This window comes from Paramisgurnus dabryanus, chromosome 12, assembly GCF_030506205.2.
Source record: "Paramisgurnus dabryanus chromosome 12, PD_genome_1.1, whole genome shotgun sequence".
NCBI classification, from domain to species: Eukaryota; Metazoa; Chordata; class Actinopteri; order Cypriniformes; family Cobitidae; genus Paramisgurnus; species Paramisgurnus dabryanus.
Genome location: NC_133348.1, coordinates 11,765,764 through 11,791,590, shown reverse-complemented (window position 1 = coordinate 11,791,590; position 25,827 = coordinate 11,765,764). Strand labels below are relative to the sequence as shown.

The following is a 25,827-nucleotide window of genomic DNA, read 5'->3' as shown; positions in this document are numbered from 1 at the left end:
AACTCCATTATCACTTTTGCAATAAAACTGAATTCATTAGAACCTGCACATCACTTATATAAAGTATACTCGGTTATTTTTTTTCTGAAACGTATAGTATTAGTATAAATATAAATAATATATATATATCCGGTATATTTGATATATTTTATATTTGGCCATTTTTTGTATATTTTAAAATATATTTAAAAAATAAATATATTTTAAAGCAAGGGAATATCCACTTCACATTGGAAGAAAAACATAACATGTTTGAAAAGGTTAAATATATTTTCAACTTCAAAACATATACTTAATGAAATTAGATTGTATTTAGCAGATATTTAAGACATATTTTTAGACAGAGAAATGTCTTTTGCCGTATTTCAAGTGTGAGTGGTGAAGAAGTGTTCATTTAAGACCGCCTATGTGGGCGTCTCCGCGATCAGATGAGAGCGCGCAGTGGTTGCGTGCGTGGATATTTATGAGTGCGCTGGTACATGTGGAGAATCTGAACTCAGTGAATGGACTTTTGTTACTCTTCACAAATAGTCTGATTTCATCTTTGTGTGCTTGTTTGTGTCTCTACCTCTGCAGACAGAAGGACTTCAGGATTTTACGCGAAATTTTTGTCGGTCAAATTAAGGATATGGGCAGTTATGGAAATATTGCGTTTTGCGCGTTGGTACTGTACTACTGCTATATTGTAACAGGTAATCTATCTATCTATCTATCTATCTATCTATCTATCTATCTATCTATCTATCTATCTATCTATCTATCTATCTATCTATCTATCTAAGTTTTCTCATACTGTACTTTTAAGACCCTGTTTGTTCAGTTTATTGTCCTGAAAACCAGTGGATGTGCCACAGAAGTTAGGTCAATAGGTCAACCTTCCCAAAATGGTGTGGCATATTACTAGAAACTCATTGTTTTCATTACTTTGTGGATACCAGATCTGCTGCATGCCCATATAATTGCCAAACACATTGTCTAGGTAGGCAGCTCAGATTTAAAGAGACAGCCTATATCAAGACTGCGTTGCGGTATAAAAGAGTTTGGCTTTTCATCCAGAACTATAATTACAGCCTGGATCTGAGACAGTAAAACCAGCATTGCTTTTTGGGATTATAAACCGTAAATCTTGCTGACACTGAGCTCTATTTTTGTTCAAACCTGGTCAGAAACACTCAGATTTTGTTTAAATGACATTCTCAAACATACAAACATGTATGTGTTCATTCATAGATATCATCATGGGAATGTTGTAAAATGACACAGTGTACTGTGTGTTTGTCCTGTCAATGTCATTATGTGTAACGGTGTGTTTTCATCATTATTTGTGTGAAGCTTTTTCACAGAATGTCTGGTTAAATTGTCTAAAGTTTTGTTTAGGATATTTTTTGCCTAACAACAATGGTTTATTTTGAGAGCGTTTCTGCCTTGTGTCACCTTTGAACTGACTGCATTACTGACGTCCAGTTCCTCTCCCTTTTATCTCAACATCTTGTGGGAACTTTTAAGTGTTTCTATTTTTTAACCACAAGTTCAATGTTTTCCCAGCTTGTACCAAAGCACCGTGAGAGGCTATGAGAAAATGCATATCATTTCATTTTAATAGAGACTTTATATACATATACAAAAAAATTGTATATGTTAAAAAGGTTAATGTTTATCTTTGTATACAGATGATGAACTCCAGATGCTTGTATTGGAAGTTACTGGACTTTAATTAGTCAGATTTACCGTCCTCTGATAAAATGTTTACATTTATGCATTTAGCAGACACTTTTATCCAAAGCGATTAAGAGGCACAGACACACAATGAAAGAGAAAAATAAACACAGATGAAGATGAGAGACAGAAATATGGTGCAAAAGGTATAAATATAATAAAGGTCAATCATTGAATCTGGACTGAATTCACTAAAACCCATATTCACCAGCCACCTGCAATTCAGTCAAAACAATGAATTAAATTTTTTAAGAAGACACAAAGCTTCTTTTCATATTATTTAATCATGGCAGAATTTATTAAATGAAGAGGATTATAATCATCATATATCCAAATGCACATGTTATGAACTTTATAAATGGCAGAGCGATGCTCCAGTAAATCTTGCCAGATCACTGTAGTTGGTTACATGAGGGAATTTGGTTTTGAAGTGTCTTCTGCTGAATCATTTTCTGAATAGCTTTCCCAAAATATCTTGTGTGTCCCTGTTAAGAGTTCATTATGTTAGAGTTATATCATAAGAGCGGAGTCTGTGGTTCTGCTGGGGTCCGGACACAGGGGTAGCAGTAGATCTGAACAGGGGCATTATTATATAGGAGCTTAGCCAAAAGACCTTCTGTGGCAGGGTGGGGTGCAGAAAAACCCTGAACAAACTTCCCTCAAGACTCTAAGGCTATGTTTACATTAATGCGTTTATGCTTTAAAACGCGTTACTTTTGCTACGTTTACGCCTTTCATCTACACTACATCACCGTTTTCGACCCTCATAAACGGATTCGTTCGCAAACGCTGAAGACCCTGTTTTAGTTTGAGAACTCAGACGTTGCTCTGAGTGTAAATGAACGTAGACGGAGTCTTATGTAAACTAACAGCTGACGTTAACGTGACAGCGCATCATTTTCAAAGTAAAAATTATTTTATTCATGTAAATGTTGGTTTGCAACGGAGGTTTTGCCAAAAATAGTACATCTAGCAACCAGCTATTATAAACGCTATATCGGATTGTTTTAACATGTATCCTTATAGATAATGTCTGTTTTATATTAATGTTTGAGTATTGTTGGGTTTAATGTGTTTATGTTTTGTTTAAATTTAGTTAGCTTACGAAAGATAGACTGTAATTTTAAACGCCATGTAGGCGTTGCAAAGGCCAATATGAAGGGAGAATTGTAATGGGTCAGACATTATTTTCCAGTTTAATGTAAGTTTTGTTTGCTTCTTTCAAATGAATTTCGTTTCAGATAATTTGTCTCTTCATTTTAATCGATGTTTTGTTGATAAGTTTTGTGAATATAAATTAATAAAAACAATAAACTCAACGTCATTAATATAATGCTTGTTTAGGCGCTTGGGCTTTTAGCTATTTGTGTGTTGCTAGCGGAGGACGTGCACGGACCTCGCACACTTTTAAAAATTAATGCAATAAGCATTTCTGGTAGGCTAAAGCAATACTTCACCTCTTACTATGTTTGATTGAAGTTTGCATTTGAGGAAATTTATTTTTGCTTCAAGTTCGCTACTGTTTAGTACTGTTCACTTGAATGCTTTCTTTTTAAATCATAAAGACCTTTCTGTTTAGTTATAAAATCAAAATTAACCTATTAATCATATTAATATGTTGTAGGGGGGAGATAGAACAGTATAAGTGTTTATGTTTTGTTTAAATTTAGTTAGCTTACGAAAGATAGACTGTAATTTTAAACGCCATATAGGCGTTGTAAAGGCCAATATGAAGGGAGAATTGTAATGGGTCAGACATTATTTTCCAGTTTAATGTAAGTTTTGTTTGCTCCTTTAAAATGAATTTCGTTTCAGATAATTTGTCTCTTAATTTTAATCGATGTTTTGTTGATACGTTTTGTGAATATAAATTAATAAAAACAATAAACTCAACGTCATTAATATAATGCTCGTTTAGGCGCTTTTGCTTTTAGCTATTTGTGTGTTGCTAGCGGAGGAAGTGCACGGACCTCGCATACTTTTAAAAATTAATGCAATAAGCATTTCTGGTAGGCTAAAGCAATACTTCACCTCTTACTATGCTTGATTGAAGTTTGCATTTGCTGAAATTTATTTTTGCTTCAAGTTCGCTACTGTTTTGTACTGTTCACTTGAATGCTTTCTTTATAAATCATAAAGACCTTTCTGTTTAGTTATAAAATCAAAATTAACCTATTAATCATATTAATATGTTGTAGGGGGGAGATAGAACAGTATAAGACTTTCCCAAACACATTTTTATAGGTTCAAAAATAGTGTCTGTTATAGTTGCCAGCAAAGGACCCAGGTATGACTTTTTGTCAATATCGCACACCCCTAGGCTGCAGAAACGTGCAAAGGTAAGCTATTATTAGAGTAATAAGTTATTTTACACTTTTATGCGCATGCCCAGTTACGTGATTCGTCATGTTTCATGGTTTATGGTGGTGTATAGTGTGGATGAAGATTCTTTTTAAAATGCCAGTATAAACGAGGATCGTTTTCATTTTAAAATGCCGTTTTAAAACGCAAATGCTCTAATGTAAACATGGCCTAAGACGTAAAGAGAGGGGGGGGGGATAGAGTAAAAACTGTAGTATATATATATATTGCTGACTTTCTTCTCTATAACATTTATTACTGATATTGTGTTCCTGTTGCACCATGGTACGGCACTGCATTGCAGCGTGAAAGGTTGTGGGTTTAAACACAGGCAACACAGATACACTCTAAAAATGGATTATGTGCCTTAGTTGATTTAACAAAATAAAATGAATAAACTATTAAAAAAATTAAATTCTTGTTTTTTAACCAAAATTTGAGTTACAATAACATACAAAATTTAGTAATTCTAAATGAACACATTGCACTCTAAAAATGGCTGGGTTATTTTTGTCCCATAATGGGTAAATATTGGACAGAACACATGATGGGTTAAAAATTACCACAATGACCCAATGTTGGGTTGTTGTTATGCAACCATGGGGTATAATAACCCAGCCATTTTTAGAGTGTATTGAGTAAATTCAACTTAAATTGTCATGTATAATCCACTTAAAGGCAGGGTATCTCATTTGTTCAAGAAACATTTTTAGTTATGCTGGTTAAAAGTCTCCTCACATCCTGATAGCAATCACTATGTTAAGTTGTTTAAATGTATTTGTAGAATTTATGTCATCTTTGAAAGACGTAGGATCAAAAAATGTTCAACCAATCATAGCTCTCGGTCCGAACGGACTTTGCCTTTTTTGTCTCTCATCCGTAAGCATAATTTGAATGCCACCACGCAGCTAGTCCACGCAGACACCATACGTCATCGGCGTGTTCACGTGCGCTCACCTCCTGTCTGTAAACAGAGGGAGAATGACAAACTTTTCTGCTGAATTGACAACCTGCACAGGAGCCACAAAACGAAAGACATGTTTTATAACAACAACAGCAAAAACTGCCTGGATCAGCAAAGAGCAAAAACCCAAATTAACATCGGTAACTTTACCGATTTACCAAGAGATGCAAACAGCTACAGAAGGGTCTGAAAGGGTCGTTGCACTGTTTATTTTGATAAGTTGGTACGCGATATGTTTAAATTGAGATGGATTCAGATATTACTTTGATAAAACATTGTGTTACTTAAGAAATTTGTGTTCGTTTACGGATTAGCGTAACGATATATTTACTACGTCTACACAACCGAAAGTGTGCTTTAACTAATTTTGATGTAAACCAGTTGTTTTTGTTGGTTATTTTGGTAATGTTATTCACTTTGTACTGCAAAGTTTGCTCACTGGTGAATGAGACATGAGATGTGACCGTCTGATCTTCACAGCAGATCTTTTTACAGTAAGAGAAAAAGACCAAAAGCACAAATTGCTTGGGCCTGTATAAATATGTAAAGTAGCCGTGTTACAATTAACCCTATGTTAGTTTGTGCCCCGCTCACCCCTACTTAAAAAAATTATATATAATATTGTTACCAAAAAGTAGATAACACATTTTTTACAGCATAATTTTACTTGTAAAGTAGATTTACTTAATTTCCATATGTGTGAAATTAACTTGAATTTTTTTAATAACTTGATAAATGAAGTAAATTCTACGTATTGTTTTTGTCAGTGTACTGAAATAAAACATATAAATGCACTGTAAGTCACTTAGGATAAGTGTTTGCCAAATACGTAAATGTTATGCAAATGACAATTTGTATATTTTACAGCAATATTTGACAGGAACAACTCTATGAAAACCCTTTTTCATCCTCACTTCCCTTTATTTCAAAGGGTATTGTCTCTAAAAAAATGTTTAAAAAGGCGTCTGCTGAATGCCTCAATGTAAAATGTAATCCTACACTGTAAAAAATACTTTGCTGGCTTAAAAATTTGTGTTGAATCATCTCGGATTTACAAGTAATTTCAACTTACTATTATTTATCTTGACTAGAGATGAGTTGTTATAACTACAGGTGAGTTGTTATAACTTATAAAACTAAGTTAACTTTTCTCAACTATATTTTATAAGTTGTGACAACTCATCTCTGTTGACATGACTTGTAAATCTGAGTTGATTTAACAAAAAATTCTAATATCAGCCTAATCAATATTTCAGTATTATATGACCAAAGATTTGTAATCTCATTGATTTCTTCCCATCTGCAGCTCAGGTCCCTTCATCACCTACAGCTCGCACCTCTGTAAGGAGAGGAGATGAAGAATATTATGTCAAGATGACCTCGCCCTTCATCACAGATCAGACTGAGTCCATCACTAACCACACCAACCTTAACAGCACAAAGACCCTTAACAGCAGAAAGACCCTTAACAGCACAGAGACCATTAACAGCACAAAGACCCTTAACAGCACAGAGACCCTTAACAGCACAAAGACCCTTAACAGCACAGAGACCCTTAACAGCAGAAAGACCCTTAACAGCAGAAAGACCCTTAACAGCACAGAGACCATAAACAGCACAAAGACCCTTAACAGCACAGAGACCCTTAACAGCACAAAGACCCTTAACAGCACAGAGACCATTAACAGCACAAAGACCCTTAACAGCACAGAGACACTTAACAGCACAAAGACCCTTAACAGCAGAAAGACCCTTAACAGCACAGAGACCATTAACAGCACAAGGACCCTTAACAGCACAGAGACCCTTAACAGCACAAAGACCCTTAGGAGCACAGAGACCCTTAACAGCACAAAGACCCTTAACAGCACAGAGACCCTTAACAGCACAAAGACCCTTAACAACACAAAGACCCTTAACAGCACAGAGACCCTTAACAGCACAAAGACCCTTAACAGCACAAAGACCCTTAACAGCACAAAGACCCTTAACAGCACAGACACCCTTAACAGCACAAAGACCCTAAAGAGCACAGAGACCCTTAACAGCACAGCGACCCTTAACAGCACAGCGACCCATAACAGCACAGAGACCCTTAACAGCACAAAGACCCTTAACAGCACAAAGACCCTTAACAGCACAAAGACCCTTAACAGCACAGAGACCCTTAACAGCACAAAGACCCTTAACAGCACAGAGACCGTTAACAGCACAGAGACCCATAACAGCACAGAGACCCTTAACAGCACAAAGACCCTTAACAGCACAGAGACCCTTAACAGCACAGAGACCCTTAACAGCACAAAGACCCTTAACAGCACAAAGACCCTTAACAGCACAGAGTTCAGATCTGACAGAAATACAACAACAGGTACATCATTCATTTACTCACCTTATGCTGTTACAAACCCACTGACTTTATTTTTTAGAATGAACAGAACAAATCTGGATATTTGTAAGAAAAACGTTTATATTTCAAACATGATCAATTTTGGCCATATGCATGTTTACGACGAGGTCAAGGATGACCTCTGACCCAACGTTACAAAAACCCATCGCTTTACCACAAAAGACATTATAGGAGCTTTAAAATGGGGCACTATGCAATGCCATTATAACGCTGGGAGAGACAGGATAATATTTAACATAACTCTGACTGTGTTTGACTGAAAGAAGAAAGTCAAATACACCTAGGATAGCTTGAGGGTTAGTAAAACATGGGCTGGTTTTCATTTTGAATTTTGGTTCGAGATTACGGAAACAAAAAGAACTATAGCAGTAAAGTAAAAAGATAAAAAAAGAGAAAGAGAAAGTAAGAAGGTGCAAGAGAAAGAGACTAAATGCAGTGTGAGACATCACATAAAAATGTGAAAATTTGAAGACTTGTGACAAACCCCCACACACCTCAGTGCTGTTCACACATGTACATCTCTTACATGCACAGACATGCTCTGTTTCTACTACACCTTTACAATAATCAAAGATAAGGTTACATTCAAAATTAATAAAACGTGTGTTTGATCATGTGTGTTTTGTTGTTTCATCCTCAGGTCAAGTGCCTGAACCTCGTATGAATGGCTCATTTGTGCCGAATGATAAAAACGATGGTACGTTGATGCTGTTTTATTTATAATAAAATAGGAATGCACCGATACAACATTTCTTTGCCGATACAGATATTCGATTACTTAGAATGACATCTACCGATGCCAATACATACCGATAGTTTTGTTTTTTACTCCTTGTTTTAAATTATTACGTTCTGAAGTACAAACTGCAACTCATTGTTGTCACTAGCTGGGTTTCTATCACAATGATTTCATGTGCAAGTTTTTACCTTCACTTGAGGTGGTTTTTAACTTGTGCGAAGAGTAAATGGGAATAATGGGAGATGAAAACACATTTGCAGAATAAATTCTGGCATAGCGAACATTAAACCCACGTGACTGAGCGTCTAGCTGTTTCTGCTGTCGATGTCTTTATCGTATATGGGGTTCGACGTCGTCGCAATGCCCTTGCTGTTAGTGCCTGCATCAAAAATCCTGCATTTCTTTTGCTGTGCACAGCATTTAGTTTGGAAATTACTAGCTGCACTAGTAAATGTATAACTTGTCCAATCGTAACTAAATGCAGTCCTGTCTCCATTTTCTAAGTGGGCCTTGTTTTACTTGGTTACTAGGTTATCAATACCACCGTTATTCGCTCGATGGAACAACTTGATGGAAACGCACCTAATTCGCATTTGTTTGTTTTTCTTTTCGCTTTACATTTCGATCGAAACCCAGCTATAGTCACCCTATTTAAAATAATCACACAATAATCGGCACTGAATTGCCAGGATATAATCCACCCTGATCATCTGCTGTTTTTAAACAATCGGCCGATGTCTGTTAGTGGGAAAGTTGCTTTTATCTGCCAATAAATTATAGGCCGATATATCGGTGCATCCCTATAGTAAAAACTAAATGAATTTATTTATATTGCTTTGTATTTTATTTTAAGATTTATAATAAACATATAGCGCTACAAACCTAAATCAAAATAATATGAAACCAACAAGTTTTTATAAGATGCATGCTTTATTAAATTAATCTTATTACTTTAATAAGTGCTGTTTAGGGATGTTTAGATGATTTACTAGAAACTATGATAAAAACCAACCTATTCTCATGAAGTGCGTATAAATAGCACGCAGAATGAAAAGTTGTGCAATACACCAGTCCTTCCTGTTCAATTAATACGTTGCATCTTTTCATGTCGTTTTATGTATTCATTTCTCTTTTTTTCAGTTTTTTAAACCATTGTCGCTTGGGTTTGGGGTAAGATTTGGGATTTGCTTTAGGTTGTCATTTAATATATAGGTTTCTTCATGTTTTGTCTATTTTTAAACCATGGTCGCTTGGGTTTGGGGTTAGATTTGGGATTTGCTTTAGGTTGTCATTTAATATATAAGTTTCTTCATGTTTTGTCTATTTTTAAACCATGGTCGCTTGGAGTTGGGGTTAGATTTGGGATTTGCTTTAGGTTGTCATTTAATATATAAGTTTCTTCATGTTTTGTCTATTTTTAAACCATGGTCGCTTGGAGTTGGGGTTAGATTTGGGGTTTGGGTTAGGATGTCATTTTATGTAACAAAAAGTTGTTCTAACCCCAAACCCAAGTAACAATGGTAAAAAAACTGAAAAAAAGAGAAACCAATACATAGAATGACACGAAAAGATGCACCGTATTAAGTGAACGAGAAGGACCAGTGTATCATATGCACGCAAAATTGTTATATTGCATATGTATTGCCTGATTTTTCACACTGCATGCTATTTATACGCAAATCATGAGAATGGGTTGATAACAAACAGAGATTAAGTGGTTTTAGCAGTGGCCTTAAGTTCTTCCATCTTACAGTGCTGTCATTTAGCCTAACCAGCTGCAATAAGGGACACATGATGAGTTACATGGTTATTCATTTTATAGAAGCTCTTGTGCACATACACACACATTTACACTACACGTTGTTTATCTAAACACCAGACAAAACAAACTCCCACCCAAACTGCAATTGGATGTGAATCAAGGTTTAGCAGCAGATAGTTTGATAATGGTACGTTTGACAAAGAGCATCATTATATCTGCCGGGACGTCCTGCACACTGACACAACATGAACAGATGCATCTTTGTGGATTTGCCAGGCCTGGATGTCTTCATAAAAAAATGCCCAACCTCACAAACATGCTGTATGTTTATATGAAGAGTTTCGTTGCAAAACGAGAAAACTCCATTTTTAACATTTTTGTCAAAACATGTTTATTATTATGTTATCATGTTATTATTGTGTTTTATGGCACTGCTTAGCCGTATTTAAGTTATGAAGGTTTAACTCAAAACAAACCAACTGCAGTTTAATTGATATTAATTGGAATGCACAACCAAAAAACGAGATTTCTGAAAAATTAAAAAAAATGGAGTTATCTCGTTTTGCAACAAAACTCTTCATGTATTCCAGGAACCACTCTATGCCAGGAATCACTAGTAATAGTTGCTTAACAGGAAACCAATCTGCCTTGCAGCTAAGTTAACATGAGATTACACAAGCAAGCACTGACAGAAACTTCTCCTAATTATTGATCAAATCTGGCTCTATGTTTTTAAAGGAACACTTCAGCAAACATTAAAAGATTCATTCTGATGTCCTTCCAAACCTACATGAAACAATTTAGAAAGAAAGTGTTTATTGATCATTTCTACACATTGTAAGCAAGCTGTACTCACTGTTAGGCACTATAAAACATCCCATATGGCAAAACATATATTTTTTTAATGTAATTTTAAATATATTTTAAAATATACAAAAAATGGCCAAAATGTATTTTTCACCAATATATCTTTGGCCATTTTTTTTTATTTTAAAGTATATTTTTAAGCATTTATATTCATGTCGCACTGGAAGAAAACTTTGTATACCTGTAAACAAAACAGGTTTAAAAAGATTAAAATTAAATATATTTTTTACTGCAAAAATATACTTATAATTTAATATTTTATGCATACTTATACATTTTATACTTATATATACATTTTATTCAAACTTTAATATTTTGACCAGGAAACTATATTTTTTGCCTTATGGGTTGTAACATCAGAAATGGATTTGTTGCCCCAAAAATACATTTTGAAAAATATGTTAATATATAAAGTAAATATATTTTTAAATTCCAAAATATATTTAACTAAGCTTTACTTTCTAGAATCTAGATGATGTGTTTAGCATATATTTAAAGCATATTTTTGGCCAAATCATAAAAAAATTTTTTGCCATATGGGACCATAAAACCACCTGATGGCTTTTCTATACAACGCACCGTATTCTGCTGTAAAGATCAGACACTTTCTTTCTGTTTCAGAGAAGACCGATTTCAAAATTATATTAGATGAGGAAGTATTGGATATAAGTCTATCCACTGATGTTACACATACTATACATTTGTTTATCTCCCTGTTTTCTTTATTCTGTTTTCTTTTGACATTTATCCCAAAGGCTCTTCTGGTCCGCTACTGGCTGGATTGGTATCTGCATTTGTCGTCGTCGCTGCTATTGTGTCCGTCCTCGTATTCCTAAAATTCAGAAACAGGAATAATGGACCTAGGTTCACCAGACTTCAGGATTTGCCCATGGTAGGACTTTAAAGGTTACCTTATATGGCAGTTGTTCAAGATGTAATATTTGTCTTAAGTGTCCCCAGAAGTTACAGTGAAGTTTCAGGTCCAAATACCCCATAACAATAAGTTCTGTTTTTGTGTACCGGTATGTCTCTTTAAATGCAAATGAGCTGCTGCTCCTACCTGTTTATTGTTATCTATACCAGTGGTTCCCAAACTTTTTCAGCGTGCGGCCCCCCTTGTGTATAGTGCTTTTTTCGCGGCCCCCCGAAAGAAAATTTATTTTTAAAATGTAATATTTTAATTAAACAAAACATATAAAATTATACCTAGTAGTGCTGTTGGTTAGTTGGCTTATTATTTTTTATGTTTAATTACACAGAATTCATGATAAATGAATGTATTTTATAAAATGTCATAAAACTGGGGCCCCCGGGGGCCCAGGCCCCCAGTTTGAAAATCACTGATCTATACCGAAAACACACCGCTTTTGACCATCACCTTACTTCATTGTTCATAATGAATGTGCAGTAATGAATTAAAGTAAAGATCTAATTGACCCTTCGCAAACACAATATAAAAAATATACTGTATATATATTCAAAAATATATATATTTAATATGAAATATATTTTCGAATATGTTAACAAAATATTTTTTTCACCAATATATTTTTGGCCATTTTTTTATATTTTTAAATACATTTGAAAAATTAAAAAATATATTTAGCCCTCCATATATTTTAATCCAAGGAAATATATTCACGTCATATTGAGAGAAAAACTTTGTTTATGTTACAAAAATGTTATGTTATGAAAAGGTTACAATTAAATATATTCAACAATATATTCAAATTCAACTTTAAAAATATACTTAACTTATAAAATTAACTTGTATTTAGCATAGATTTAAAATATATTTAGGCAAAAAATACATTTTTGTCATATTGGACATAAAATTAGAAATGTTGAAATATATGTTGATATATGAAGGTCAAAACTAAATTCATTTCCAAATTAAAAAATATATTAAATTGAGAAGAACATTCTACAAAATGTATTTAGCATATATTTAAAATAAAATTTAGAAATGTATTTCTTTGCTGTATGGGAAGCCCCGTCCCACTAATATGTCCGACAAGCTTACAATGGGGCTTCCCGTGCACTCCCTGGGGAAATAGTGACTAATTTCTGGGAAAATGTCATGCTGATTTCGACAGAAAGTTGTGTAATTTGTATTCGAAGGAAATATTCAGGATGTGATGAAACTTGAAAATGAAACCAAAATTAAGATTGAAGCTATTGCCTAAGCCACGGGGTAAAACTGATCTACTGCACCACCTCGCCATTGAGATAAAGGATAACAACATGAATAGTCTGAATGTCAGACAAAATTTCAAATTGCATTGGTGACACATAATTTTCTGTGTTATGATGTCGCCTTTCAAACTTAAAACTTAAGCGTAGGTCATTTGTGGTCTTTGGCCGCGGCTTGCGCAAAGGGACATCAGTTTGCTCAAAAAAAGGTCAACAGCTAGACATTCTGGGTCAACTATAAATAAACTTGTCACTCCCTTAAATATTACATGATACTTTATTTTATTTTTGAGAATAAGGCCAAATAGAAAATGCTATGCATTTTCTCTATACTTTGGATCAAAACATAAATGTAAATGTATTTAAAACACTAACCCTGTCTAACAGTGCTAACACCAAATTGGTACCATTGAATGATTCTGAACCTGTCTGTATTTCAGGATGATATGTTGGAGGACGCCCCTCTGACCATGTACAGCTACTGAACAAACATTCGTTCTCCGGGTCGTCTTCTGAACAACCAGCGCTCTCTGTTTAACACAACAGAGTTTAATGTGTCATGTGCTTGATAAAGGCACAGAAACTCATATTGTTACAGGACTAAATGAACATTATACTTCATCTCTGGCTGAGTGTTGGGTTGTTTTGTGCACTTTATGTGGGGTTTGGGAATGGGTGTGTCCAGGTATCTTTTTCTTCTTGGAAAGGGTTGGGGTGCAGGGTTTTTAAAAAATTTCACAGATGTTATTTTCAGATCTAGACATGTTAGGTGTTCTTCAGTCATGTGTGTGTGTGTGTGTTATAGTCTTTAAGTATCATTGCCTGCTCTGGAAAAGACTCATCTTCATTCCTGATCCAGGTTTTTTGTTAGTTTAAGGTGAATTTACAGTTTGTTTTATGCTGTGGATTAGCACAGAAAGTCATTACAACTAATTCATTCAGGTTTTTTTCAGTAGCAGTCTTTGCACCAAAACTTCAAATGTATATTGTTAAGTATACACTTAAACAACTTAAGTGTGAATTGACAGAAAACAGTATATAGTATGTGGATTGATGTGTCTTAAACTGATTTCTGAACAGTTAAAACACATGCAAGTGTAAATATCTCTTTATATGTGGACTTCCCACAGTCACAATATGCTGATTCTGATGCTTCATGTGTAGATTATGCTGTTTAATGTTATTTAAATATTTTAAGATTAACACAGACATTGATTAATGCAGTTTTAAGCCATGCATAACTTTAATGCTTTTTGTTGCAAAAGCTTTATTAAGATTAGGAAACGATATTGTTGTTGTTGCACCCTCAACCTTTATTATTTAAATACAGTCAATACAGTATCTGATTTGTTGGCTGATTTGTGGTACTGATCTCTTTGAATAATACTTATGACAGTTTTCTTACACTTTTTTAATAATAAAGTTTTAAAATACCTTACATCCTAATTGATATTTTTTGTGTAAACACTAAAATGTTCAAGTTATTGCTGTATTAGCATCTTACCAATACCTTAATAACAGTAGCAAAATACTTAAGTTACATGTACAACATCAAATTTCAACAGATTAAAAAAAGCGGTGGTGAAGTTCACCTTCAGCCTCCACCTCAAAGTAAAAAAAAAATGTAAAAGTAAGTTTAAGAAAAAGAAAGTAAAAAAAGTTTGAGTAGTTTCTGGTGGGGAGCAGGTTGCAAAAAGTAATCGTTATGTGGCCCTAATGCATAATCGCAACTAATCGTTTGCAGAATAAAAGTTTTGTTTACGTCATAAATGTGTGTGCATTGTGTAAAATAGTTATGTATATAAAATACACACACATGCTTATATTTAAGAAATATGAACATGTGTATACATTTTTATATTTATATATAATTTATATCACACATAAATATAAATACTTGATATATACAGCACACAGCTGATGGTACCCATAACTTCCATGGTATTATTTTTTTCTACTAGTGAAGTTAATGAGTATTGGGTACTGTCAACTGTATGGTTCGTACTTTATAAAGTAATACTTAATTTAAACTTTCTTATTGTGCTTAATGAGTCAGTTATACAGAATAGCAAGCGTATTGAATTTGGGACTTTGAATAGTGAAGTAAGCACCAATAATCAGGGGCGCTGTAAAGGGGTGGTAAACAATGACGATTCTCGGGGCCCACGAGCTAAAAAATATTTAATAGTAAAAATTATTAACTTTAAATTATTCAATTTGCTGTTTCCTGGTATCAAAAAATCGTATTTGTTTAGGAAACACAAACGTCCGTGGGCCCTTTCCCCCCTCTCAATTATCATAAAATTGTTCAGTCCGCCCAAATTGTATAATCAACACAGCTTGACTTCACTTATAGCGCCGGCAGAATATCAACTTGACTGACGAGGAAGTGAAAATGTCTGAAAAATCTGGAAGTCAAAAACGGAAAGAGAAAAAAATAAGAGAAGTGAAAGTGGCAAAAGGTATGTTACCCAATTTTTGGGTGGGTTTGTAAGTAGGCCTAAATTGTTAGTGGGCACTTTTTTGTGCTTATGCCCACGCTTTGTACATGAGGCCCCAGGTCTCTACGGTAGCATTTTTCGACAAGTAAGGACGTTTCGATAGAGCAGGGTGCAGCGGGTGCATGGCTTTGCCTCACAGGCAGGCGTTGTCGGCATCTTTGTACGAGGCTCCTCCGGTCCGCCCACTTTCAGCACCCTGCTACGGTCCACGCTGTTGCACCTGTCTTGCAAGCAGTCTAACTTCATGAACTCTGATAAAAATCCTCTGCCAGCTACTGTACAAACTACTATCAGCTGTTTGTGAGGTTTCAGTGCATCTCTTGAAGATGATGTGGAGTTGTAATACTTTCACATTATCTGATTCAGACCGACTCGGCAAAACTCAATTTAAACAGCACAAAATGACTGCCTGTGGACGTTATAGATAGAAATGATTATATTTCTGTTTTTATTCACACAATAAATATTTAAACTAGTTTTAATGAAAATTCATGTAGTTTTAGGAAAAGTCCTGGAGCAGCAAGGCTTTATGATTTATTTAGACAAAGTTATTGACTATGCAAATTTCTAAATGGTCAAAATGACGCCTTGTTCGTTCTAGTGTTAAAGTTAATTACCATAAGTTTAAATGTTGCGGTTAAAATGACTGCTGGTGACCATACTAGTGTGCATGAAAAGGGAACTCAATTTTCTACCCATGTTCGGTCAAGAAAACGCTGGAAAAAATAACAATACACAGTTTTAGTTAAACGATTAACACTGCAAAAAATGACTTTCTTACTTAGTATTTTTGTCTTGTTTTCAGTAGAAATATCTAAAAATTCTTAAATTAAGATGCTTTTTCTTGATGAGCAAAATGATCTTAGTAAATAAGTCTAGTTTTAAGACAAATTAATATATAATTTAAGTGAAATTGTCATTAAAACAAGCAAAATTATCTGCCAATGGGTTGAGAAACAAATTGTGAAATAAGATTTCTTTTTTCTTAAACACCTAATTCAAGTAAAATTTTCTCACCCCATTGGTAGTCAAAATACCATAAAAGCGCATGATTTTATGTAAATTAATATAAAAAAAGTCTCAGCTGTGTTGGGGGCCCTGTCAAGATTCTTTTCATGGGGCCCAAAATCCTTAGCAGCGCCCTTGCCAAAAATACTCCAGGCCTTCAATACAGAAGTATTCAAACTGTCCAGTTTAAACGTAAGAACGAGGTTTCCAGTTGACAGTAGCAGCTGATTGGTTTATTGGTTTCTGAGGTCAGAGATCACTGAGACTGAGATCTGGTGGACTGTTTGAAACTCTATCCACCCCTCCAGCTTCATTCTCCAGATCGCTATCAAGCCCGCTTCCAGCACCGCTGAGGTCACTTCCTGAAAGACCCGAGTTAAGGTGAGCTCGACGACGTCCACTTTTCGTATGTATTTCTAAAATCAACAAGAATGTACGACTGTTAGTATAAACTAGGTAGGGATGCAACTAACGATTATTTTCATAATCGATTAATTGAGCGATTATTTTCGATTAATTGACTAAAAACATTAACATTTAATCATTTAGATTTTTCACTTATAAAAGCAAAAATTAAGGCACTAAATTAGGGTATTCACTTGTAGAAGTGTACTTTTAAAAGTGCAAAGCCACACACTACTATAGAGTTTTTACGAATATAATATTTTTGATATGTTAAGACTTAAATAAAAAAAAGATTGTGCAGCTTTTAAATAGTAAAACATCTTTAAATGTCAAAATATAAATAAACAAAATGAATTGAGTCTTCAAGGATGTGCTGGTGAGGAAATTAATAAACTCATTTTAATCTTTTACTTGAGGAGAATTAACATTATTCATTATAAATAAATAAGCCATTATGATATGAAAGCGATATTATAATCACTTTCGTTGTTACTATAATAATAAAAACCTGGATTTCCCCCTTACTTTAAAACAGATGCTTAGTTTGTGGTTCATATTTTTATGAAAACCCAACAACAATTAAATAAATACAAACTCACTTATATTAAAAGACGAAATTTAAACTTTGTTAACCAGAGTTCGTCTGCATTTTTGTTTTCGTCATTGTCCTGACAAGGCAACGCTGCCTTACTTTTAAACAAGCCTGATAAACGTACAGCTCGCATTGTATTAAGAAACAGCGTCTAACTTTAATTATAAATGCACAGCTCGCGCTGTATGACCCACGCATGTCCGTGCTGTCCGACAGCTGCGCGGAAAGATGTGACGTCACAAACTAATCGTTGCAGCCCTAAAACTATCATTTTTAGACATCATCATAACCCAAAAACTTGTACAGGTCTATAGGTCTTTTGAACAAAAAAAACAACACTTCCACTCATGTAGCGCCAAACTTGTCAATATTTATGCTGATGTTTTCTTTTATAAAACCACCTATGATTACGAGATTTAACTTTCACGGTGTTTATATATCTCACTAACTAGTGTCTATGTTTGTTACAGGTAGGATTGTAGGATCTCACCTGGTTCTCCCAACCAGGATGCATCCGGTTCATCCGAGCTGATCTCTCCCAGACTTGGGGTGAGACTGAACTCATCCTCTGAACCTGATGACAAGCGTCTCGAGAGATTCGACTCAATGGTGACTGCTGGTTCCACACAGACAATATGAAATGAGAAACAGGTTAACTACAAATCATCAAAGATAACATTTGAACAAATATATTTAAAGGGCTCATGTCATGAGAAGACAACTAATTCTTGGTTTTCTGAGTCTGGTTTCTCACCTGGTTTGGTTGGCAGCTGTACAGGTTTGGATTGGATGTCTCTCAGGATCAAACCTCTCACCTCATCCTTCAGCTCAGATACAGTAACTCTACATACACAAACACAGACTGGATAAAGTTTCTCTCTACACACACATGAAGTTGTGTTTTAATGTTTCTGTAAGGACATACCTGAGCTCACACACGTCTTTGTACTGCGAAACCATCCGAGTGACTTCAAAACTCTGTGTGCGGTGAGACTCTGTAAGTCTCTCCAACGCCTGAAATATACAAACACCGAAACTGAATCGGTGCGACCTACAGACAAATATTTTTTAACTATTATATAAAGGGAGACCAAGGTTAGATGTCATAGTAATTATTATGTAATTATCAGAAGTATCTTCACAGATTCTGCCAACAAAGCAAGATTTCTGAATGGCCTGAGTTCGGGATTGAGGGGATTTGAAGCGAAAGTATTTGCTGAACGTATAATATGTGCTGAGAGCTTTTGGTTAATATCATTATTTTATTTTTGACGGAGGTGGTGTCTAGAGCTCCTCATATATTCGGTAAACCTCCTTAAATCTTTACACCATGAAGTATGCACACTGCCGTTTATTCAACTCTTTATCCATGCACTTAGAGGACTTTGCTGAAAAACCGTTGTGGCATTTAACAGATTCTGCCAAAAAATGGTATTTCTGAATGGCAAGAGTGTTTGATTAACGTGTAATACATGCCAAGAGCATTCAATCAATTTTTGATGGAGGTGGCATCGGAGCTCTTTAAATCTACCCTGAGAAACATTCAATGGACTAAAAAGTGTGCCATCCAGCCTGACCTCCCCTTATTCACAAACACTCAGTAGTTTACACATTTGAATGTTATGACCTTGGAGTTGTGCTCATTTTGTCTTCTTGTTTCTCTGGCCTCAGTCTGGATCTGATACACATCCTCCTCCTGTCGCACTAAACAAAAACAATGAAGAGATGTTAAAAAAGTCAGAATGTCCTTAAATGTTTAAGATGTCACAAATGTTGACTCATGGACTGATAACAGCATTAACTCATTCACCGCCATTGACGAGTTATCTCGTCAATTATTTGTTAATATTTAACTAATAAATATGCCTTTCTGGACGAATTTCAAAGTGAAAGTGTAATACCGCTTTAATCCACTTGATGGCGCCAAACCGAATTGATCAAAAACGGAAGTTAAAAAGATTTAATGATTTATTTTAACTGCCTTTATGTTTGATAGTCATTCTGAGTCTGATCTCTAACATAAATTCTTTTACAAAAACGCAATTTTTTAAGCTTTTTGCTCAAAATGTTGTATTTTTAAAGAGAAATATCCATATTTCAGTGGTTAAATTAAGTGGAAAAAGTAAATATATAATGAAACGTTTTTTCCCCATTTTGTTTGTTTGTTTGTTTGTTTATTGTTTGTTTGAAAGCAGAGGGTGTGTTCTTTAATTTGATATAATTTGTATGTTTATATATTTATAGAAGATAATTTTTCCTGCAAGGAATTTTGTGAAACTTTTGTTAAAATCACAAACATGCAGGTGGGCAACTTTTCTCAAAAAGGCCTGCGGTGAATGAGCTAATATGGGAGTGAATCTCATAAACCGTCTCTCTTTACTCTTTCCTCGCCATTGATGAGTTAATTAAGTCAAAAACGCTTCCCTGCCAATGACGAGTTTTTCTGGCAATCGGTATTTCTGCTATTATCCACCAGATGGTGCTATTTAGTGATGGTCGTTTTTCGAAGCACTGCTTCATGAGGCTTCGAAACATTTACAAATCTTTTGTTTCGAATCAGTGGTTCGGAGCGTGTTTCAAACTGGGCCAACTCACGTGATTTTAGCAAATGAGGCTTCGAAACGTTTCGAAAATCCGATGGTTCACCACTAGGGGGAGTTGATCACAAATGACCAGTGTCTAATATGTTTAGGTGAACTCGGGTCAGTTTTATTATGCAAGTTCATAAAACATTTATCCTTCTGACTAATAACACTACCATTTTGTCTACTCTTGGTTTATAGACAGATTTAATGAAAAAAAAATGTGGATAATTAAAAGGGGAGTTAGTTTTAATGTTTTGTTTGCCCTAAATAAAACTAAAAACACATAACACACTTTTAACTATGTCTTAATTAAGTTAAATAATTTTTTAAACATATTTAAATAAAAATCTTGCTATTATTTTGTAAAAAAAAGAGTGTAAAATGTTTGGACATATCTGCTTTTACACTACTTTGACCAGCAGGGATCGCCAGCGTTTGTGGTGTTTCGAACTGCTACGAAAAACTTAATTTTCGAAGCAATTGGTTCAATTGATTCAAAGCTTCGAAAAGCTTCGTTTCTCCCATCACTAGCGCTATTACCCAACCCGGAAGCATCCCTTTAGGTCAGGGGTAGGCAAGTTTGGTCCTAGTTTGGTTATCTCAGCTTTTTGCTCAAAATGTGGTATTTTTCAAGAAACCTACCCATATTTGAGAGGTGATAAAAAGAGAAAAAAAGAAGATAGGATGTAACGTTTTTTTTAAGCAGAGGGTCTGTTTTTTCATTTGATATATTGTTTGTTTATATATTTAAAGAACAACATTTTCTGGAAGGCATTAAACTTTTATGAAAATCATAAAAAATCTTGGTGCCGGCTGGCAACTTTTTTAAAATGCTGGCAGGGAAAAAGTTAAAATGAGAGTCAATTCCGATATTGTTGATGGAATATAAACCTTAGTAGCATTGACTTGACTTTTCATGACTGTAAAAAAGTACAGCATCCAGAACATAAGCTATGTTATAATGTGTTTTATATTCATAACTGTAATGTAAGCAGCGTCAGACTCACTCAGTTTGTTTTTGAGGACGTCTATCTCTCTTCTGAGCTGCTCCAGTTCTTCTCTGTGGCGTTTAGAGCTGAAACTGCAAGGTTATAAACTTTATTTCAAATTGTCACATTTATCACAAGACACTGTTTTGTGCTTGATGTTTTGTCACTACACCTTTCCTCATGGGTTCCCAGACTGATGGTTCGGTTGATGTGATCTCTCAGACTGCTCAAGTCTCCATCCATGTCTCTCTTCCACTGCTCCAGTCGTCTGTCTGATCCTGGGCTCAGCGGCCGGCGATCTGTCTCTCTCTCTTCTAGTCGAATCTGAAGTTTCCTCTTCTCCTCTGTGTATTAAATTATAATCACATTATAATCTATAACAAAAAGAGATTATTCTAGACATTTTATTTTTATTTATTAAGCAGATCTGTGATGATTAGGATCACCTTGTAAAGTTTGTATCAGTCTTTGTTGAGCGTTTCGTTCTCTCTCCAGTAACCGAACACTGTGTGTTAAAGTCTCAATAGCCTGTTGAGCAACAATAATATTATTTTCCACCTGAAAAGACCAGTTAAAACCATCCAACAAGCATAGGCTGGTTTTAGCTGGCTGGTTTTTAGAGGGGTTTGGACACTTTTTAGCTGGTCAGGCAGGAAGACCAGCTGACCCACCACCTTGACCAAGCTGGAATACCAGCTTGACCTGCTTAAAGCCTGGAAGGGCCACCTTAAATCAGCTAAGAATATCTTAGCCAAGCTGGTTTAAGCTGGTGGATTAGCCAAACCAGCTAAAAAGTGGCCAAAACCAGCCTGCTACACCAGCCTGACCAGCTAAAATCCAGCTGGTAGACCAGCTAAAACCAGCCTAAACTAGATTTTTTAGTAGGGTTAAGATTATAAATTTAGGAACATTGAAATTGTGTCCCAGTGTACATCAGTGGCGTGTTGCATGAAGCTGGTTTTTAATGGTCACACAGGTAAGTTTAGGTTTAGTTTGAGAAAAAAAATTTTCAGGCTTAATGTTGGTTGGATTGGTTTAAATCAGTTTACACTGCCATGGTAACGTAATGCTCAATAGCAGGTTTGGTTTTGGGTAAGAGATGGCAAACAAAACTGGACCAATCAGCTGTGAGCAAAGTAACATTAATTTGATACATCGCAGTTAACCCTTTTATATTAGCGTTAATAATAAGAAAAGCACTTCGGTGCTTGTTTTGTGCAACAGACCGCTGGTAAGATCCATCTATATATAGTGGATATTATGTATATGAATATGAAAAAGATCTGACCTGGTTCTGCTGTTGTAATTGAGTCTGGATTGCTGTCAGATCGGACCAATGAACATGAGGACTGAGAGAGGAAGAGCGTTTCAAATCACTCTCTCTCACTGGATACAAATCTAAAGAAAAAAAACAGGCCATTCATTTTATACACACATAAATATTTTACGAGCTTGAAATAACATGTAATTAATAGGATAATGATATAATGCATATTTAGCATGCTGTCGAAGGGGACGGCTCAGAGCATAGAATATTAGCCCGAACCCAGAGAACTCTCCTATCTTTAACTGGGATATATGTACAAGCAAAGAGGAGGCGATGGGGTGGAGGAGGGATGATGCAAAAAACTCTCATGGGACAGAGGTGAGGGATGGCCATATATAGAGACCTCTTCATGCTGATTGGTTGGATTACATGACCATGCGCCATCCAAACTTAATTAACTAACTGGCACTGTCCCGTTTGCAGGACACTTGAGTAACTTCAATATTTTGCAAGTAAATTTTAATCTATCATGACAAACTATATATTGTTGGAAAGGTCTGAGTGCACCCTATGAATGCAGTTTTTATATTTTAACACTTTTTAGCAGTAATAATAATGCAGTGACAGTAATTTATTAATTTGTGACAGGAGCATGCAACCGTTGACACCTTGTGGCCATTGTTGGTAAAACCACTAAAAGTGTAACACAAACCAAATTTTTGTGATAATTGCATGTATATTTTATTGCATTATTTTAATTTATTACTAGAAATGTAAACTGCTATAACTATTTTTTATTTAATATTTGTAACTCCAGACACTTCAGTGGAAACGTTAAACTGTGTCTTCTTTAAATAAACTTCATATAATCAATATTCATTAATAAATATTTATTTAAAATAAAAATGAATAAAACTGAATACAAACATGCATTTATGTTTAGTTCCCGACTTGCATTTGGTTTATTTATTTGCTAGTAATCCCTTTATCTAATTTGTCCCTTAATCTTTGATTTATGAACTTTCTTGTTAACCTACAAGTTAGAAAAACCTGCTATAGGCTTTGTTTTAATGACTAAGATAAAAACAGGGTGCAAAGTTTCCACAGTAAGACTTTCCAGACTAGAAATTATTATTATTATTAAGATAGGATTTTTACATTGATTTTATACATTTGGGAGATGCTTTTTTCCAAAGCATTACAAGGTATGTATACATTATTATCAGTAGCCTATGTGTGTTAACTGGGATTTGAATCCACGATAATCATTTTGTTGCTAACACAATGCTTTACCAAATAAGCTACAGGAAAACATTTTTCATCTACTGATATTTCCAGGTATTCTTTGACCAAACAAGACAACAAAAGTTTACCATTTGTTCCTCTCGGAGATCTTGCATGTGTAGTCAGACGCTCCTAGTAGGAAACAATAAATACTGGTAAACAAAAGTCAACAACACCCTTTTATAGTAAATACAAACACATCTTTATTCATGCTGAAACTAAAGATTTCTCTCACCCGCATTTTTGCGACACTTCCATCAGCTTCAGACAGGATGGAGCTCAACTGATGATCCCAGTTCATTCTCAAGCACACGGTGTAAATGACAGGTGAGCTTACAACAGCATGTAAAGCGATCACGTCACCTGATTCTGCACGAGTATTTTACAAACTGAATAAATTAACCCTTTAAAAATAATCGTTTCAATAGCGCAAACATGAAATCTGCATTCGATCGGTTACTCAGACAAACGTCATCAACGCGTATATAGTCACTGGAAAAAACGATTATTAAAAAATATTATTATAGGAGATCTTTCACACGCGTTTAATCTTTAATGTGGCTGTTTCAGTTTAAATCCAGGACCAGAAGCCGCATAACATACGTCACTTCCGTCACGCCAAATGGTTTCATGGGAAATGTAGTAGGTGTTTCGAAATTTGCCTGTTGTAGTTTAGCTGCAATTTGGTGGTATATAAACTACATAAATTATGTCGTTTTCTTTGCTACTAATTTAAAATAAAATGTAATCCCTTTAAAAACTCAATATCCCCGTCCTATTTAAAATACAACACGGATAATGCTTTTGGGACTCAGCGCATGCGTAGATGCATAGCATTATCACAAGCAGTGGCGGGTAAGTAAAATATGAATTACTAGATACTAATTACATCTTCAATCATGTAATTAGATTACTGTACAAATTACTGTCTCTCTCCAAAAAGTATTTAGTTAAGTGTTACTAATTACTAGCTAAATCCTATTTAGTAAATAATACAAATATAGGCTTGAAACAGCTCGAATAAATCTTATTAAAGTAACTTACATAAATATTTCTGGTCACATTTTATTTCAAGGCCCAATTCTCGCTATTAACTAACTATAAACTAGTTTTGCCTCAACGTACTCCTAAATACTGCTTACAAATAATTATTAAAGTAGTTGTTAAGTTTAAGTATTGGTAGGATTAAGGATGTCGAATAAGGTTTTACGGAATCTGTATTTATTTGTGCTGCTAATGCTAATAGCCAACCAGTTAATAGTGAGAATTGGAAACTACACTAGAGTAGTTTTTCGGCGCAATGTTGACTAATATCTCATTAGGTAATTATAAATTACCTCGTTTATATATTCCTGTTGCCAAACTTAAGTGATGTACTTATTTCTAGATTGTGATCTCTAAATAATCTTTCACCCTTAATCTATTGTACCAATTAAACTTTCCGAATTTCAGTTTGAATACTAACATTATATATTGAGTATTTTAGTTCTTTCTTTTAACCAATTGGGAAGCCCCGCCTTTCGGCAGGGCATCAAAAAATTATATTATACTCATTGTGTTCCTCCCCACGGAAATCTTTAGTAAAAGGCGAAAGATTTATACGATATGAAGAGAAACATGAGTGTACTGATGTGAAGACGGGACTAGCAGTGACCCAATTGAAAGAAACACGCTTTACAAGAACGATTACTAAATTATTATTATTTTTTAAATACATGCGCATCACTTACAATGGTTCTATAATCACTCTACAACCAACGTAAATAAAAACATAAGCAGATATTTAAATTTAATCGAAATAAAACTTATTTTAAACGAAGTGTGCTACATTGCATTGTGGGTAGCGTGATGTACTTCCGGTTTCACCCTCCGCGCGTTTCAAACGGCAAAATAAGGGCACTTAAAAGGGAGCACAAATATATAAATTCGTTTTGAAAATAATCTCTCAGATGTTTTATTGTTTAAGAACATTTGTAAATGTGGTTTTAAGTTCATCATACACTGTCCTGCTGAATAAAAAAACAATAAAACCATTACAGAAAATTCGAATGGTTTCCATTAAAAATACCAATAGGAACCATTAGCTTTTACCATTAAAACAACCACACTATAGTGTGTTTTGTGCCATATTCCATTTAAAAAAGAAAGAAAAAATCCCAATAAAACCAATAGAATTTCTGTGAT

At 34.7% G+C, this 25,827-nt stretch overlaps 2 protein-coding genes and 1 non-coding gene across 5 annotated transcripts; 1 reads left to right on the top strand and 2 right to left on the bottom strand.

Annotated features, from left to right (window-relative positions):
- The first annotated feature begins 438 nt into the window (after window positions 1-438).
- LOC135738396 (uncharacterized) lies at window positions 439-14,450 on the top strand. Its single transcript, XM_065256420.1, has 5 exons — window positions 439-692; window positions 6,348-7,412; window positions 8,092-8,148; window positions 11,575-11,711; window positions 13,453-14,450. Exons 1-5 carry the CDS (start codon window positions 464-466, stop codon window positions 13,495-13,497), a joined length of 1,533 nt encoding a protein of 510 aa, XP_065112492.1. The 5' UTR covers window positions 439-463; the 3' UTR covers window positions 13,498-14,450.
- Window positions 14,451-14,882: 432 nt separating this feature from the next.
- Window positions 14,883-25,314, bottom strand: LOC135738397 (uncharacterized). Of its 3 annotated transcripts, none has more exons than XM_065256423.2 (11): window positions 23,879-25,314; window positions 23,733-23,775; window positions 22,381-22,490; window positions 21,539-21,620; window positions 21,265-21,436; window positions 21,111-21,184; window positions 19,146-19,222; window positions 18,444-18,532; window positions 18,273-18,361; window positions 18,009-18,131; window positions 14,883-16,937 (listed from the first exon to the last, which is right to left on the bottom strand). In XM_065256423.2, exons 1-11 carry the CDS (start codon window positions 23,942-23,944, stop codon window positions 16,771-16,773), a joined length of 1,092 nt encoding a protein of 363 aa, XP_065112495.1. In that variant the 5' UTR covers window positions 23,945-25,314; the 3' UTR covers window positions 14,883-16,770. The 3 variants fall into 3 exon arrangements, with proteins under 3 accessions (XP_065112495.1, XP_065112496.1, XP_065112493.1); XM_065256424.2 differs by having other exon boundaries at window positions 18,009-18,134; window positions 22,381-22,478; XM_065256421.2 differs by having other exon boundaries at window positions 18,009-18,134; window positions 23,879-25,313.
- LOC135738596 (U5 spliceosomal RNA) lies at window positions 25,153-25,268 on the bottom strand. Its single transcript, XR_010528716.1, has one exon. It is a non-coding gene; the product is annotated as a U5 spliceosomal RNA (small nuclear RNA).
- Window positions 25,315-25,827: the final 513 nt, after the last annotated feature.

Bases quoted from the DNA above. Each gene is read 5' to 3' on its own strand.
- LOC135738396 (XM_065256420.1), top strand. From the start codon at position 464: ATGAGTGCGCTGGTACATGTGGAGAATCTGAACTCAGTGAATGGACTT. The intron at 7,413-8,091 runs GTACATCATTCA...TTTCATCCTCAG, and splicing joins TGACAGAAATACAACAACAG to GTCAAGTGCCTGAACCTCGT. The intron at 8,149-11,574 runs GTACGTTGATGC...TTTATCCCAAAG, and splicing joins GCCGAATGATAAAAACGATG to GCTCTTCTGGTCCGCTACTG.
- LOC135738397 (XM_065256421.2), bottom strand. From the start codon at position 23,944: ATGAACTGGGATCATCAGTTGAGCTCCATCCTGTCTGAAGCTGATGGA. The intron at 18,533-19,145 runs GTCATAACATTC...TGTATATTTCAG, and splicing joins AAAATGAGCACAACTCCAAG to GCGTTGGAGAGACTTACAGA. The intron at 18,135-18,272 runs GTGAGAAACCAG...GTGTGGAACCAG, and splicing joins ACAGCTGCCAACCAAACCAG to CAGTCACCATTGAGTCGAAT.